Source organism: Equus caballus, chromosome 24 (assembly GCF_041296265.1).
Source record: "Equus caballus isolate H_3958 breed thoroughbred chromosome 24, TB-T2T, whole genome shotgun sequence".
Classification (NCBI taxonomy): domain Eukaryota; kingdom Metazoa; phylum Chordata; class Mammalia; order Perissodactyla; family Equidae; genus Equus; species Equus caballus.
In genome coordinates, this window is record NC_091707.1 from 26,414,260 (window position 1) to 26,430,711 (window position 16,452).

General features: G+C 40.3%; 1 protein-coding gene across 19 annotated transcripts in view; it reads left to right on the top strand.

The window, feature by feature from the left end:
* GARIN2 (golgi associated RAB2 interactor family member 2) overlaps positions 1–16,452 on the top strand; it is a 38,544-nt gene that overhangs the window by 1,936 nt on the left and 20,156 nt on the right. For 12 of the 19 annotated variants that reach the window (XR_011432045.1, XR_011432046.1, XR_002803497.2 and 9 more), the window contains exons 2-3: positions 9,314–9,396; positions 12,687–12,849. Coding sequence is in view for 12 of the 19 variants with exons in the window: in XM_070249639.1 (XP_070105740.1) it covers positions 12,691–12,849 (159 nt within the window). In the remaining 7 variants the exon portion in view is untranslated. Of the gene's footprint in view, positions 1–9,313; positions 9,402–12,686; positions 12,850–16,452 lie in introns of all 19 variants that reach the window. The other 7 variants (XR_011432047.1, XR_011432048.1, XM_023627948.2 and 4 more) reach the window with 2 other exon arrangements.

Here is a 16,452-nt window from a genome sequence, read left to right on the forward strand (position 1 = left end):
TACAACAAAACGAGTTAAAATTCAGCACACATTTGGGGCTGGCCCTGTGGCCGAGTGGTTAATTTCGTGCGCTCCGCTGCAGGCGGCCCAGTGTTTCATTGGTTCAAAACCTGGGCGCGGACATGGCACTGCTCATCAAACCACGCTGAGGCCATGTCCCACATGCCACAACTAGAAGGACCCACAATGAAGAATATACAACTATGTACCAGGGGGCTTTGGAGAGAAAAAGGAAAAAAATAAAATCTTTAAAAAAAAATTCAACACATGTTTACCACCTTTATGCATAATCCAAAAGTGTCAAAATAATTCCAGAACAAATGTTTAGAAACCAAAAAACATGACACCAGAGAAGATAAAAGATTCTGTTACATTTTCTGCTCCTTAGCTGACTTCCCCTTTATTTCAGAGTTCAAGGAGGAAGAGAGGGGTAAGGCTCAGTCATGGCTGCAAATCCACTGAAGCCCTTCCCCTCCCCCCCATTTCTCTCCCTCTCTGTGGCCCTGCTCCCCTGGGAAAGCAGCCACTGATTGCTCTCTGGAGGGGTTGATCTCACATCAGAAAGATTCTGGAGGCCACATAAATGACTGTGGTCAGAAGGGGTATTCCCTAGTCCCAGTGGCCATGGAGCATCTACAGGTTAGCATACATCCAGTATGTGGATGTTGTCACTTTCTCAGAGTGATTTATTTTTTTCAAAAATGTAGACTTTATCACCCATTTCTAGATGAGCAAGAGTCGACTACTGTATTTCATTAAAGCTAAGATCCATCAGTTATAAGATATATCATTATTTTATGGACCCCTCAGAAAGAAAAAATACTGCTGAGGAAGTGGCATCAGCAACCTGGCAGAGTGAGCTGTTTCCTTTATCTCTCCCCCTTTGAACTACAACTAAATGGGCATTCATTGATAAACAGAAGATACCCACACAGCATAACAGGAGACCTGAAAGACCCATGCAACTATACATCCGAAGGTGGATGGACTACCCCTGGGGAGGTGGTAGAGATGAGTGAGCACTCTCCAGCCCTGTGGCAGCCCTGTGCATGCATGCAACTGCTCTCCCAGCTGGAGCACCCATAGTACCGCTGCAGCCCCAAGTGTGGGAGCGTGCCTGAGCACAATTGTGGGAATAGGCAACAGCAGCCCTGAGCCCCTGTGATCACTTTCCCATCTGGTGGGAGAACCCACAGTGCCACAGTAGTCCCAGGAAGCGGCCCTGGCTTGGACCCATGGGGAGGCCTCACGCACCAAGCACAATGGCCCGTGCAACCTAGGAGGAGGCAGTTGTACATCTGAACGCCCTGGTGAAGTCATTCCCACCTGCTGAGAACACCCATAGTACCTCTGAGGCCCAAAAGTGGGAGCACATCTTGACAGGGCTGTGGGAGCAGGTGGCAACAACCCTGAGCCCCCTCATGATCCCACCATCCAGTGGGAGACCTCACAGGGCCACTGCAGTCCCAAGGAGTAGCCCATGCTTGGCCAGGCACAGCAGCCAGGGATGATGGCAGGCTCAGAATACACAGCTCCTGCCCGCTCCCAGTGGCAGCAGGTGGAATCTGTGACAAGATACGATCACTATACAAAGGCATAAATCCACCCCATCAAATAATATGAAGAGGTATATTAATACTCAAGACCAAAAGGAAAAAGACAAACACCCGGAAATCAATCCTGAAGTCACAGAAATTTACAGTCTAAATGACAGACAGTTCAAAAGAGCTATCATATCAAGAGTTCAATGAAATCAGGAATAAAATTAATGAACAAAGGAAATTCTTCACAAAAGAGATTAAAACTATGAAGAAAAACCAATATCAGAAATGTTGGAGATGAAAAACAAAATGAATAACATAAAGAAAAATCTAGAGTCCTTAAATAATAGAGCTGATATTAAGAAGGACAGAATTAGTGATTTAGAGGACAGAAATATAGAAATGCTTCAGATGGAGGAAGAGAGAACTAAGACTAAAAATAAAGGAAGAGAATCTCTGAGAAACATCAAACTCAATTAGGAAATGCAACATAAGGATGATAGGTAATCCAGGGGGAGATCAGGAAGAGAATGGAGCTGAAAGTTTGTTCAAAGAAATAATAGCTGAGAACTTCCCAAACCTGGAGAAAGAGCTGGAATCACAAGTAAGAGAAGCTAATAGAACTCCTAATTACATCAATGTAAAAATACCTTTTCCAAAGCATACATTAGTATAATTGACAAAAGTCAATGACAAGGAAAAAACATCAAGGGCAGCAAGGCAGAAGAAAATAACCTACAAAGGAACCCCTATCAGGCTTTCAGTGGATTTCTCAGCAGAAATCTTACATGCTAGGAGAGGGTGGAATGATATATTCAAAATTCTGAAAGACAAAAACCTTCAGCTAAGAATATTCTATGCAGCAAATTATCCTTAAGATATGATGGGGAAATAAAAACTTTCCCAGATAAACAAAAGCTGAGGGAGTTCATCAGCATAAAACCCCCTACAAGAAATGATGAAGAAGGCCTTCATACCTGAAAAAAATAGAGTTTACAAAGCACTGAGCAAGGAGATAGACAGACAAAATCAGAAAATTGCAGCTCTCTATCATAACAGGTTATTAAACACTTAATTATAATATTAAAGATAAAAGGAAGGAAAACTTCAAGAATAACTATAGTCACTTCATTGTAACCACAAACTCACAACACAAAATGGAATAAGTTGTGATGACAATGATTTAGACAGGGAAGAGGGAAGGGATGGAAACCGCTTAGACTAAGGAAATAAGAGGCTATCAGAAAATGGACTATATCATCTATGAGATCTTTTACATAAACCTCACATAACTGCTAAACAAAAAATCAGAGGAGACCCAAATGGTAAACAGAGATAACTGAGAAAACCATCATAGAAAACCACCAAACTGAACTGGCAGCCCGAAATACAAGGGACAAGAAACAAGGGAAATACAGAACAACCAGAAAACAAGTGATAAATGGCAGCATTAATCCCTCATATATTAATAATCATTCTAAATGCAAACTGATTGAATTATCCAATCAAAAGACATGGAGTGGTTGGATGAATTAAAAAACAAGACCCAACAATATGCTGCCTCCAGGGAACGCATCTCAGCTCTAAAGACAAACATAGGCACAGAGGGAAGGGATAGGAGATGACACTCCAAGCTGATGGCAAACAAAAGAAAGCAGATGTTGCCATACTTATATCAGACAAAGTAGCCTTCAAGACAAAAAAGGCAATGAGAGACAAAGGGGGGCAGCATCTAATGATAAAAGGGACACTCCACCAAGAAGACATAATACTTATAAATGTATATGCAACTAACACAGGAGCACCAAAGTATATAAAGCAACTATTAACAGACCTAAAAGGAGATATTAAAAGCAACACAATAATAGTAGGGGACCTTAACACCCCACTTTCATCAATGGATAGATCATCCAGACAGAAAGTCAACAAAGAAATAGTGGAAAAACGAGACCAGATGGACTTAATAAAGATGTAAAGAACACTCCATCCAAAAATAGCAGGATACACATTCTTCTCAAGTGCACATGGAACATTCTCAGTGATAGACCATATCTTGGGAAACCAGGAAAGCCTCAATAAATTTAAGAAGATTGAAATCATATCAAGCATCTTTTCTGACCATAATGTTATGAAACTAGAAATCAACTACAAGAAAAAAAGCTGGGAAAGTGACAAATATGTGGAGACTAAACAACATGCTCCTGAACAACCAATGGATCATTGAAGAAATTAAAGCAGAAATAAAAAAAATCTGGGGGGGCTGGCCCCATGGCCAAGTGATTAAGTGTGTGTGCTCTGCTTCAGCGGCCCAGGGTTTCACTGGTTCAAATCTTGGGTGCGGACATGGCACCGCTCATGAGGCCATGCTGAGGAGGCATCCCACATGCCACAACTAGAAGAACCCACAACTAAAAATACACAACTATGTACCAGGGGGCTTTGGGGAAAAAAAGGAAAGATAAAATCTTTTAAAAAAAATACCTGAGGATAAATGAAAATGAAAATACACCATACCGACTCATGTGGGCTGCAGTAAAACGGGTCCTAAGAGAGAAATTCATAGCAATACAGGCCCACCTTAACAAACAAGAAAAATCTCAAATAAGCGAACTTAAACTATACCTAGCAGAACTAGAAAGAGAAGAACAAACAACTTCCAAAGTCAGCAGAAGGAGGGGAATAATAAAAATTAGAGCAGAAATAAATGAAATTGAAACAAAAAAGAAAAACAGTAGAAAGGATCAACGAAACTAAGAGCTGGTTCTTTGAGAAGATAAACAAAATTGACAAACTCTTAGCCAGACTCACTAAGAAAAAAAAGAGAGAAGCCTCAAATAAATAAAATTAGAAATGAAAGACAGGCCGGCCCGGTGGCACAGCAGTTAAGTGCGCATGTTCCAATTCAGCGGCCCAGGGTTCCCCGGTTCGCATCCCAGGTGCAAACATGGCACTGCTTGGCACGCCATGCTGTGGTAGGTGTCCCACACATAAAGTAGAGGAAGATGGGCACATGTTAGCTCAGGGCCAGTCTTCCTCAGCAAAAAGAGGAGGATTGGCAGCAGTCAGCTCGGGGCTAATTTTCCTAAAAAAAAAAAAGGAAAAGAAATAAAAGAGGAGAACTTACAACAGATACCACAGAAATACAAAGGATTATGAGAGAATACTATGAAAAACTGTATGCCAACAAACTGAATAACCCAAAAGAAGTGGGTAAATTCTTAGACTCTTACAACCTCCCACAACTGAAGCAAGAAGAAAGAGAATCTGAATAACCTTGAGGGTATTATGCTAAGTGAGATAAGTCAGAGAGAGAAAATCAAATACCATATGATGTCATTCATAAGCAGAAGATAGAAACAACAAACACACACATAGCAACAGAGATTGGATTGATAGTTACCAGCGGGGAAGAGGGGGAGGGAAGAGGGCAAAAAGGGTGATTAGGCACAAATGTGTGGTGATGGATTGTAGTTAGGCTTTGGGTGGTGAACATGATGCAATCTACACAAAATTTGAAATATATTACAATGTACACCTGAAACTTATATAATGTTATAATCCAATGTTACTGCAATTAAAAAAAAAAAAAGAATCTTATAGACCAATCACAAGTAAAGAGATTGAAACAGTATTCAAAAACCTCTCAAAAAATAAAAGGCCAGGACCAGATGGCTTCTCTGGAGAATTTTACCAAACACTCAAAGAAGATTTAACACCTATCCTTCTCAACTACTCCAAAAAATTCAAGAATGCAGAACATTTCCTAACACATTTTATGAGACCGACTTCACCTTGATCCCAAAGGCAGACAAAGACAACACAAAGAAGGAAAATTACAGGCCAATATCGCTGATGAACATAGACACAAAAATCCTAAACAAAATATTGGCAAACCGAATACAGCATTATATTAAAAGGAAGATACACCATGATCAAGTAGGATTTATACCAGGGATACAGGGATGGTTCAACATCTACAAATCAATCAGTGTGATATACCACATTAAAATAAGAAATAAAAACCACGTGATCATCTCAATAAACACAGAGAAAGCATTTGACAAGAACCAACATCCATTTATGATAAAAACTCTCAATAAAATGGGTATAGAAGGAAAACGTCCCAACATAATAGAGGTCATATATGACAAACCCACAGCCAGCATCATACTCAGTGGGGAAAAACTGAAAGCCATCCCTCTGAGAACAGGAACAAGACAAGGGTGCCCACTCTCACCACTCTTATTCAACATAGTACTGGAGGTTTTGGCCAGAGCAATTAGGCAAGAAAAAGAAATAAAAGGCATCCAAATTGGCAAGCAACAAGTGAAACTCTTGCTGTTTGCAAACATGTTTTTATACATAGAAAACCCCAAAAAATCCATTGGAAAACTATTAGAAATAATCAACAACTACAGCAAAGCTGCAGGGTATAAAATCAACTTATAAAAAATCAGTTGAATTTCTATACTCTAATAATGAACTAACAGAAAGAGAACTCAGGAATGCAACCCAATTTACAATCACAACAAAAAGAATAAAATATCCAGGAAAATTTAACCAAGGAGGTGAAAGACCTATACACTGAAAACTATAAGACAATATTGAAAGAAATCAAAGATGGCATAAAGAAATGGCAAGATATTCCATGCTCATGGATTGGAAGAATAAACATAGTTAAAATATCCATACTACTTAAAGCAACCTACAGATTCAATGATATCCCAATCAGAATCCCAATGACATTCTTCATGGAAATACAACAAAGAATCCTAAAATTCATATGAGGGAAGAAAAGACCCCAAATAGCTAAAGCAATCCTGAGAAAAAAGAACAAAGCTGGAGACATCACAATCCCTGACTTCAAAATATACTACAAAACTATAGTAATCAAAACAACATGGTACCAGTACAAAAACAGACACACAGACCAATTGAACAGAACTGAAAGCCCAGAAATAAAACCACACATCTATGGACTGCTCATCTTCGACAAAGGGACTAAGAATTTACAATGGAGAAAGTAATGTCTCTTCAATAAATGGTGTTGGAAAACTGGACAGCCAAATGCAAAAGAATGAACACAGACCACCATCTTACACCATACACAAAAATTAACTCAAAATGGATTAAAGACTTGAATGTAAGACGTGAAATCATAACACTCCTAGAATAAGAGATAGGCAGTACACTCTTTGACGTTGGTCTTAGCAGCATTTTTTCAAATACTGTGTCTACTCAGGCAAGGGAAACAAAAGAAAAAATAAAAAAAATGGACTTCATCAGACTAAAGAGCTCCTAAAAAGCAAAGAAAACCAAGAACAAAACAAAAAAATAACCCACCAACTGGGAGAAAATATTTGCAAATCATATATCTGACAAGGAATTAATCTCCAAAATATATAAAGAACTCATACAACTCAACAACAAAAAAAACCAAACAACCTGATCAAAAAATGGGCAGAGGATATGATCAGACATTTTTCCAAAGAAGATATACAGATGGGCAACAGACACATGAAAAGATGTTCAACATCACTAATCATTAGGGAAATGCAAATCAAAACTACAATGAGATATCACCTTACACCTGTTAGAATGGCTGTAATCACCAAGACAAAAAATAAGCAATGTTGGAGAGGATGTGGAGGAAAGGGAACCCTCTTACACTGCTGGTGGAAATGCGAACTGGTAAGCCACTATGGAAAATATTTCTCAAAAAACTAAAAATAGAAATACCATATGACCCTGCTATCCCACTACTGGGTATTTACCCGAAGAATTTGAAATCAACGATCCAAAGAGACATATGCACCCCTATGTTCATTGCAGAATTATTCACAATAGCCAAGACGTGGAAGCAACCCAAGTGCCCATCAACTGATGAGTGGATAAAGAAGATGTGGTATATATATACAATGGAATACTACCCAGCCATAAAAAAAGACAAAATCATCCCTTTTGCAACAACATGGATGGACCTTGAGGGTATTACATTAAGCCAAATAAGCCAGACTGAGGAAGACACTGTATGATTTCACTCAGATGTGGAAGATAAACACATGGACAAAGAGAGCAGACTGGTGGTTACCAGAGGGGAAGGGGCAAAGGGGCACATATATGTGGTGACTGACAAATAATAATGTAGGAAGTGAAATTTCACATTATAAACTATTACGACATAAACAAAATAACATTTTTACAAAAATGTTTGATATAGGTCAATGACCTTGTCAAATGTTTTAAAATATTTGTTTGGTTAAGATGGTATAAAATGTAATCACTCCACAATACTCTCACCCTGTACTCACTTACTGAGACATTGTTCACTTTTACTGGTTTAACCACACAGAAATTTGCTAAATAAATTAACTGAATGACATGAAAACAAATGCTGCTAATTATATAACTGAATTCTTTCTTATTACAATTTTTCCACACGATATCTGTCTGTTACCTTCTGTGTCATCACCCTCTGTTCATTTCTTAAAGGAGGTCTCCACTCTAGTCTCTGGGACCTTCTTCCAAGCCTTTGACATGCACTCTCCAAGTTTTGTCCTGGAACTTTCTTAGCCTTTCCAGAAGGTGTCAACGATAGGTTTTGAGGTACCCATTAGGAACACATTTTGAATGGTAATTAAATGCAACCCGTGTGGTACAATCAATATACATAATTTAATATGAACAACCACGATTCAGTTTGCACTCCACTGGAGGGGAGTGATGACATCACCTTCTATTTCAGAGTTGTTAAGCTGAGGAAAAATATGTTTCTTAGAATGGACGAAATTTGGGAAATATGAAACTAGTAGTGATCAGGAGGGAACCCAGCCCAGTAAATGCTGGGTAGATTATCAACACAGGGTCATGTGTGATAGGCCAATACAGGCATCATTTCGGAGCCCACTATGTGATAGCACCGTGTTCAGTGTCTTCTATACATCAGCTTGTCAGTCATCCAACACTGCACTGAATTGGGTAGTTTTATCCTCACATTATAGATGAGGAAATTGAGCTCAGAGATGTTAAGTAATGTGTCCAAGGTCACAAAATTATCAGGTGACAGAACCTAAATATGAACCTGGATGCGTCTGACTCCAGAGTCCATTACATTTCCGTCATGCCAGTTTCCATACTGGCCTCATAGCACCTGAATGTTGACAGTGATTATAGTTGTAATTCACCTGGTCCAGGTATTCCTGAAGGAGTTAAGTCAGAATTTTATGGAGAGGAGAAAGGATTGTCTATAGTGACTGCAACCACAATACGGTGTGAGAACAATACACAAGTGACAAAATAGTGAGCGTACACATATGTAAGTGTATACATACACACAACAACTACCAACTGGTAAGTCAGAGAGTTGTATAGGCTACTTCGGCTTTTTACAGGAAGAAAATAACTCAGGTTTCTATGACCCTCCATTGCACAATGGTTATTTGAGTCTATATTACTTCCTTTGTCATATTATCAAATATCTCCAATGGCCATAGAAGCCCAGGATTTCACCACTTGGCAGTTTCAGGCCAACTATGAGCTATGGACCCAGGACTGTCTGGTTCCACTCACCAAAAGACCATGGTTAGGATCATCAACATACGGCTCAGCTCAAGTATAGACAGCAGCCCTCTGACCACTTCACCCACCTAGTTTAGTTAGAAGAACTCTTTCTAAGTCATGGACCTCAGGTATGAAATAAGAGTAAGGTTTAGTATGGAAATTTTCTTCCTTTGTACACACTTTATTTTCTTTTTTTGTTTCCTTCACAAAAGACTTCACCATGAAAAGGAGGAAGCCCAAACTGAAGTGAGTTAAAAACTTTGTCTCCAAGAGAGGAATGTCGCTTGGCCCCAAGGTAAGGTAAGATATGGTGAGACACATGGATGAGACCATGCTGAGCTACATTGCCACATCCTCTCCTGCCCAGTGTCTCTTTCTTCCTTTCTCTCTTCCTTTTCCACATACTTCACTTTCCAGCCTTTCTTTTCCTCTTTCCCTCTGTGGGAACTCAATGTACCAAAGATACAAAGATGCTAACATTGATCAACTTTTCCAGCTCTCAAGGGAGGACACGAGAACTGATATGAAAGAGTCTGAGCTGACAGGGACAAAAGCATAAGGCATCATAGCTGGAAAAGGAAGTCATTCTGGAAAAGGAAGGGTGAACGGTTGCTGTGATATTGCTTGTAACCCTGACCCTAAGGGTGCTGACCTTTGCTTTCCTTTCTCCTCCACACCCTACTCATAAAAAAATGCCTCTTTTCTAATGATTTTCTTGTCATATTCTAGGAGATCCCCATATATTTAGGCCCCAAAGAATTCAACTGACATTTGAGAACTTGCTGTGTCCTCTGGTTCTCTAAGCCAGCTTCATTGTCTCTCAGCCACCAAGCAACGATGGAATAAATTCCTTGTCCTACTGGATAAGTCATGGAGAAGAGAAAACATAGATGACAATGGGCTATTATGTGCTTTTTTCCTACCATCCAGTCACTGTGAGGATTCTTCCATTGCTCTCTCCTTGGAAACCTTAGGTGGCTAAATAAAGCCTTTTGCACTCAAAGCCTAACCCTCAGAATTCGTCCATCTCCCCTCGCTCATCCTCTCCTCTATACCGTCTTCTACTTCCTCTTTCCTTGTATTATTATTTCCATTCATTTTTTTAAGCAATCACAAACTTACAGAAATATTACAAGTACAGTACAAAGAACTTTCTTTCCTTACTTAGTCTTTTGAGACTAATTTGCCACCTTAATGCCCTGTTACCTCCCAAAACTTTAGTTTGTGTTTCCTACAATCAAGGACATTCTCCTACATAGACAAAATATAACCATCAAAACTAGGACTTGAACACCGCACATTACCACATCTAATCCTGAGACCCCATACAGATTTCACCACTTGTTCACGTAATGGCCTGCACAGCTCAAGTTTCCAGGTCAGAATCACTCATTGCATTTAGTTGTCCTGTCTCTTTAGTCTCCTTCAGTCTGAGACAGCGTTGTAGTCTTTCTTTGAATTTCATGGCTTGACATTTTTTAAGATCACAGGCCAGTTATGTTGTAGAATGTCCCTCAATGTGGATCTGTCTGATGTTTCCTAACGATTGCATTCCTGTCATGCATCTTTGGGAGGAACATCACTGAAGGATGCTGCGTGCTTCTCATTGCATCCTCCATGGTGGTACACCATTTTGATTGGTCCCATTACTGACAGTGTTCACTCTTCACTTCATTAAGATGCTGTCTGCGTGGCTTCACTATAAAGTTACCTTTTCCCCCTTTGAAATTATGTTGGTGGACGGTACTTGGAACTATGTAAATATTCTTTTTCTCATCAAACTTTTAATTTATTCATTTATTTATATCAGTATAGATTCTCATGTCTCCTATTTCATTAGATCAATTTCCCCATACGTAACCGGTTGCCCATCTCTTCCACCACCCTCTCTCTCTCACTCGGACACCCTCCTCTCCCTGCTCGGCTCTGATTTCTTACACTGGGCTGCACCTTCCTCTCCTGGCAATGGATGCCCTCTTGCCTCCCTTGGGTTCTGAGCCATGGCTCCCACTCCCTAAGTGCAGAGTCTCAGCTAATGGATTTAGGACTAAGTTATTCAGAAAGGGAAGAGAATAGGAAGAGCAAGAGGAAGGACACCCTCTATATTCTTTGGTTCTCCCTCCTTTTTTCTCTTTCCCATCCTGACCCATCCTGACCTTTCTCATCCTTACCAACTCTCACATCTGTCTTTCCAAGCATTCAAGATAGGATCGAACATCGGGCAATGGCATAAGCTCCACTAGTCAGATTATGAGGGTTTGGTTCCTGGTGTGAGACTTACAAGCTGTGTGATCTCGGGTAAATTACTTTCCTTCTCCAAGCCTCAGTTGCATGGTATACAGAAAGAGCATCCTGATAGTGCTATTTCATAGCATCACCAGAATTAAATTAGATTGTGCATGTAAAGGCTTTATCACCTGCCACATAACAGGCACTAAGTAAATTTTGTTGATTATTGTTTTCCATCCTCTCTGTTTTAGGTGGTGGTGATTGTTGTTTTACCTCTTCCCCCCACCCCCGAATGCTCTTTATTTTGTCTCATTCTTTTTACATTTTGGCTTCTCTGGACTATTTCACTTTCCCGCTCTTCTTGACCCATTTTACTTACCCTATGTTCACGTAAAAGAGGTGCTAAAGGGAGGTATTGAGTTGCCACCAGCAGAAGCTCTGATGGGGGATTCCGACACTCACCGTGCCCAGAGTCATGCTCATAGGACGTCAGGCCATGGTGGTCTCTGCATCCCATGGCCCTGGCTGGGAAACCAATGAGAGAGGTTCACTGCTTACCCTTTAGCTTGTACTGGGGGAAAAAAAGTATCTGAGAAAGGACTTAGGTGGAAATATGTACAGTCAGCTACTGCTTGCCAGCTAAGGACCTTCCTTTAAATGGCATGGAGTTTGTGAAGAAGGAAGGGTGATCTTTTGAACATTTAAACAAAATTACACTCTGGGGCCTTGTTCCCTTCTTGGAATCCTGTGATTTCGGTGAAACCAATGACGTAGAGTCACTGTTGTCTGTTGAAGCAGTTGATTAGACAGATATCCACTATTTACCTCCCAACCAAGAGCTAAGCCTTGGTCATGGGTGAATGGTCAGGAAGAAATGTTATCAGTTTAGTATAGTTTTGATACCCTGCTTATAAAAAAAGACTTGAGAACCCTGCAAAATGGAAAGGATAGTGGTACCATTAATTGGGAAGCCAGAAAAGAATGGTTTGGGGGACTTGGGTCCTACATTTTGAGGCCTCCTAGAGAGGCCTTTCCTAACCACCCTAATTAATTAGTGTTGCCAGCCCCACACCCTAGGCACTTTTTCCTACATGGATCTTCTCTGGTGGCTTTGCAGCTGTTATCATCCAACATTTTTTTTACTTGCTTCCTCTGTTTCCCATAGGGTGAAAGCTTTATGAGGGCAGGGATCTTATCAGTCCTGTTCAACTCTATCTCCAGTGCCTGCCATATCATAGATGTTGATAAAATGGGTTGAATTAGTGAATAAGTGAGGTAACAATTATTATATTAAAATTCCTCTGTATCTGTTCACTGTATTTCCATTTCCTCAATTTGCTGATGTTTTTGTGTAAGCACAATGAAGAAAAGCAACAGGAAGTCTACCACGAGGATCAATGAGCAAGATGCCATCTACGTCCCACGCTCCCAAGATCCAGGAGGGCTTCAGAACATGTTGGACGAAGGAGAGTATGCCCCTTTTGTATCTCCTCCCATATTAGAGAGCAATTTTATCCAGGTAAATAACATTTAAGCACTGACTTATGTTCCAATAACCTCAGTAATTAATTTTCCCAAAGACAACTGAAAAGACTGGGAGGAAAATTGTTGTAATGTGGCAACGGAAGGTATGATACAATTAAAGACAATAGTTCGTAGCTTTAAACAACTTAAAATAATTATAACTTAAAGGAAAAGTATCTCAAGCTTTCTCAACAAATTCTTACCTAGGAATTCTGTCCTAACTCCAATGTAATTGTCATTCCATCATAATCTTCCCAAAATTACATGAAGAGATTATAGCCATTTTTAGAATATCTTGCCACAGGAAAGCATTCAGATAATTCCTTTCTTAGACTTAGAAGACATTTTAAAGACTGACATGTATGACAAAATGAGGGATTAAAATGAATTTTGGCTTTTAGTCCTGAAGGTAAAACATAAACGTCAAATTGTGTCAGGGAGAAAAGTTTCCTTCTCATAAAAATGTGCCCACATTATGAATGAAACTACATTTCAGTGCATTTGGGAGCAGCAGTTCTAACTTTCCTCTAAACATTCAACATTAAAATATTCAGACGAAGAAATAGGGAAATGAGTTCAATGGTGTGAGCCACACCCCTAAACTTCATGGAAATGCCACAACCAAGTCTAACAGGAAACAAGCCCATTCAAGAAGCTCCTAGGCTGATTCCACGGAGGGGCAGCAGGGAAAACATCAGGCACTTCTTCCGTCTCCCATAAACATGTGCTCTACCCTGAGACCCAGGTACGAGGGACACCTCATTGCCTCCAGAACACCATAGGTGGGAGGCGATGCCTGGAAGAACGCTAATGTTTAAGTGATGCCTCAGAACACATGGATTCAGTCAGTCATCCTTTGATGTACTTTACCTGACATATGCTTCTTTTCTACTAATAGTCTTATTTGACTTTTCATACTCTTCTTGCACCCTTTTCAAATAACCTTTTGCATGCTCTAATGAGCACTCGGGGAGGTAATTAGCATTCTATAGCCCAGACATGGCCTGATGTGATAATTGGATAAGTTATTCTCATCAACATGCACAACCTCTCATGGCTGGGATGTCTTTGCCAGCAAGTTACCAAGGTTCCTGACTCAACAAGTTTAAATGAAAAAGAACAACAGTTATCTCAGAGAGAGTGAAAGAGCCACAGGGCATCAGCTCACTCGTGGGGAGTCATCGAGGACCCAGGTTCTCTCTTTTTGCTCTATCACCCTCAAGTTAGCTCCTCTCAGGACATCACGTGCAAACAGGACAATGAGAGCTTCCAGCAACAGAAGAGATGCGTCTCATCCTTGCAGCTCTTTGTGAGGCTGAGAAATCCTGTGCCAGAGCCACCGGGAGACCCCCGCTAGTGTCTCATCGGCAGGCCTGGGTCACATGTCCCTGCTGAAAGCAATCACTGGCAAGGGGATGGGATCACCATGACTGGCTTGGGTTAATCAGGATTTAAGCCCTGAGCTGGGGCACCATTCCTCAGGGATGGATACAGAATCCCGTTAATCAGGAAGAAAAGTGGCATGGCTTTGGGTAGGTAATCAATACTATGGGCTCTAACCTCTTTCTTAGTATATTTGTGTTTTTGTTTTGTTTTGTTTTTTATTGAGGTCACATTGGTTTATAACATTACGTAAATTTCAGGTGTACATTATTATACTTTAGTTTCTATATAGACTGCATCATGTTCACCACCAAAACTCTAGTTTCCATCTGTGGCTGTACACATGTGCCCCTTCCCCTTTTGCCCCCCTTACCCACCTCCCCTCCCCTCTGGTAACTACAATCTGCTCTCTGTATCTATGTGCTTATTTGTTTATCTTCCACATATGAGTGAAATCATATGGTATTTGTCTTTCTCTGTCTGCCTTACTTTACCTAGCATAATACACTCATGGTCCATCCATGTTGTCTCAAATGGGACGATCTCATCTTTTTTATGGCTAAATAGTATTCCATTATATATATATATATATATGCCACATTTCCTTTATCCATTCATCTGTTGAGGGGTACGTAGGTTGCTTCCAAGTCTTGGCTATTATGAATAATGCTGCAATGAACACAGGGGTGCATATATCTTTTCCAATTCATGTTTGCAGGTTCTTTGGATAAATATCCAGAAGTGGAATAGCTGGATCACTTGGTAGTTCTATTCTTAATTTTTTGAGAAATCTCCATACTGTTTTTCCACAGTGGCTGCACCAGTTTGCATTCCCACCCGCTGTGAATGAGAGTTCCCTTTTCTCCACGTCTTCTCCAACACTTGTTATTTCTCATCTTTTTAATAAAAGCCATTCTGATGGGCATGAGGTGATATCTCATTGTAATTTTGATTTGCATTTCCCTAATAATTAGTGATGTTGAACATCTTTTCATGTGCCTGTTGGCCATCTGTATCTCTTTGGAAAAATGTTCATATCCTCTGCCCATGTTTTGATTGAGTTGTTCATTTTTTTTGTTATTCAGTTGTATGAGTTCTTTATATATTTTGGAAATTGACCTCTTGTCAGATATATGATTTGCAAATATTTTCTCCCAGTTGGTGAATTGTCTTTTCGTTTTGTTCATGGTTTCCTTTGCCGTACAGAAGCTTTTTAGTCTAATGGAGTCACATTTGTTCATTTTTTCTTCTGTTTCCCTTGCTTGAGGAGACATGATATTCAAAAAGATACTGCTAAGACCGATGTCAAAGAGCGTACCACCCACGTTTTCTTCTAGAAGTTTTGTGGTTTCAGGTCTTACATTCAAGTCTTTAATCCATTTTGAGTTAATTTTTTTTGGGGGGGGGGAGATTAGCCCTGAGCTAACTACTGCCAATCCTCCTCTTTTTTCTGAGGAAGACTGACCCTGAGCTAACATCTGTTCCCATCTTCTTCTACTTTATATGGGGGACGCCTACCACAGCATGGCATGCCAAGCGGTGCCATGTCCACACCTGGGATCCCAACCAGCAAACCTCGGGCTGCCGAAGTGGTACATGCACACTTAACCACTGTGACACCAGGCCGGCCACCATTTTGAGTTAACTTTTGTGTATGGTGTAAGATAATGGTCTAGTTTCATTCTTTTGCATGTGGCTGTCCAGTTTTCCCAACACCATTTACTGAAGTGACTTTCCTTTCTTTCTCTATTATATGTTCTTGGCTCCTTTGTCAAAAATTGGTTGTCCATAGATGTGTGGTTTTATTTCTGGGCTTTCAGTCCTGTTCCATTGGTCTGTATGTCTGTTTTTGTACTGGTACCATGCTGTTTTGATTACTATAGCTTTGTAGTATATTTTGAAATCAGGGATTGTGAAACCTCCAGCTTTGTTCTTTTTTCTCAGGATTTCTTCGGAAGTATACTTGTTTTTAAGTGATTAATTTTTTTAAACCAGTTAATCTACAGCTGAGAAACCAGGCGTTGCCCCTCTCTGGCTTCCTTCACATCCCTGTCTACCCACTTTCCAGTCTCCTCAACTTCCAACTGGCAGAGATTTTACTGGCCAAGATTCTTGGACTTTGGGGGTTTTGCATATGCTGTGCCTCTGTCTGTAAAGATCTCTTGTCCACCCAGCCAGTTTCTCCCTCACATTGTTCAGGTCTCAGCTAGAGGTC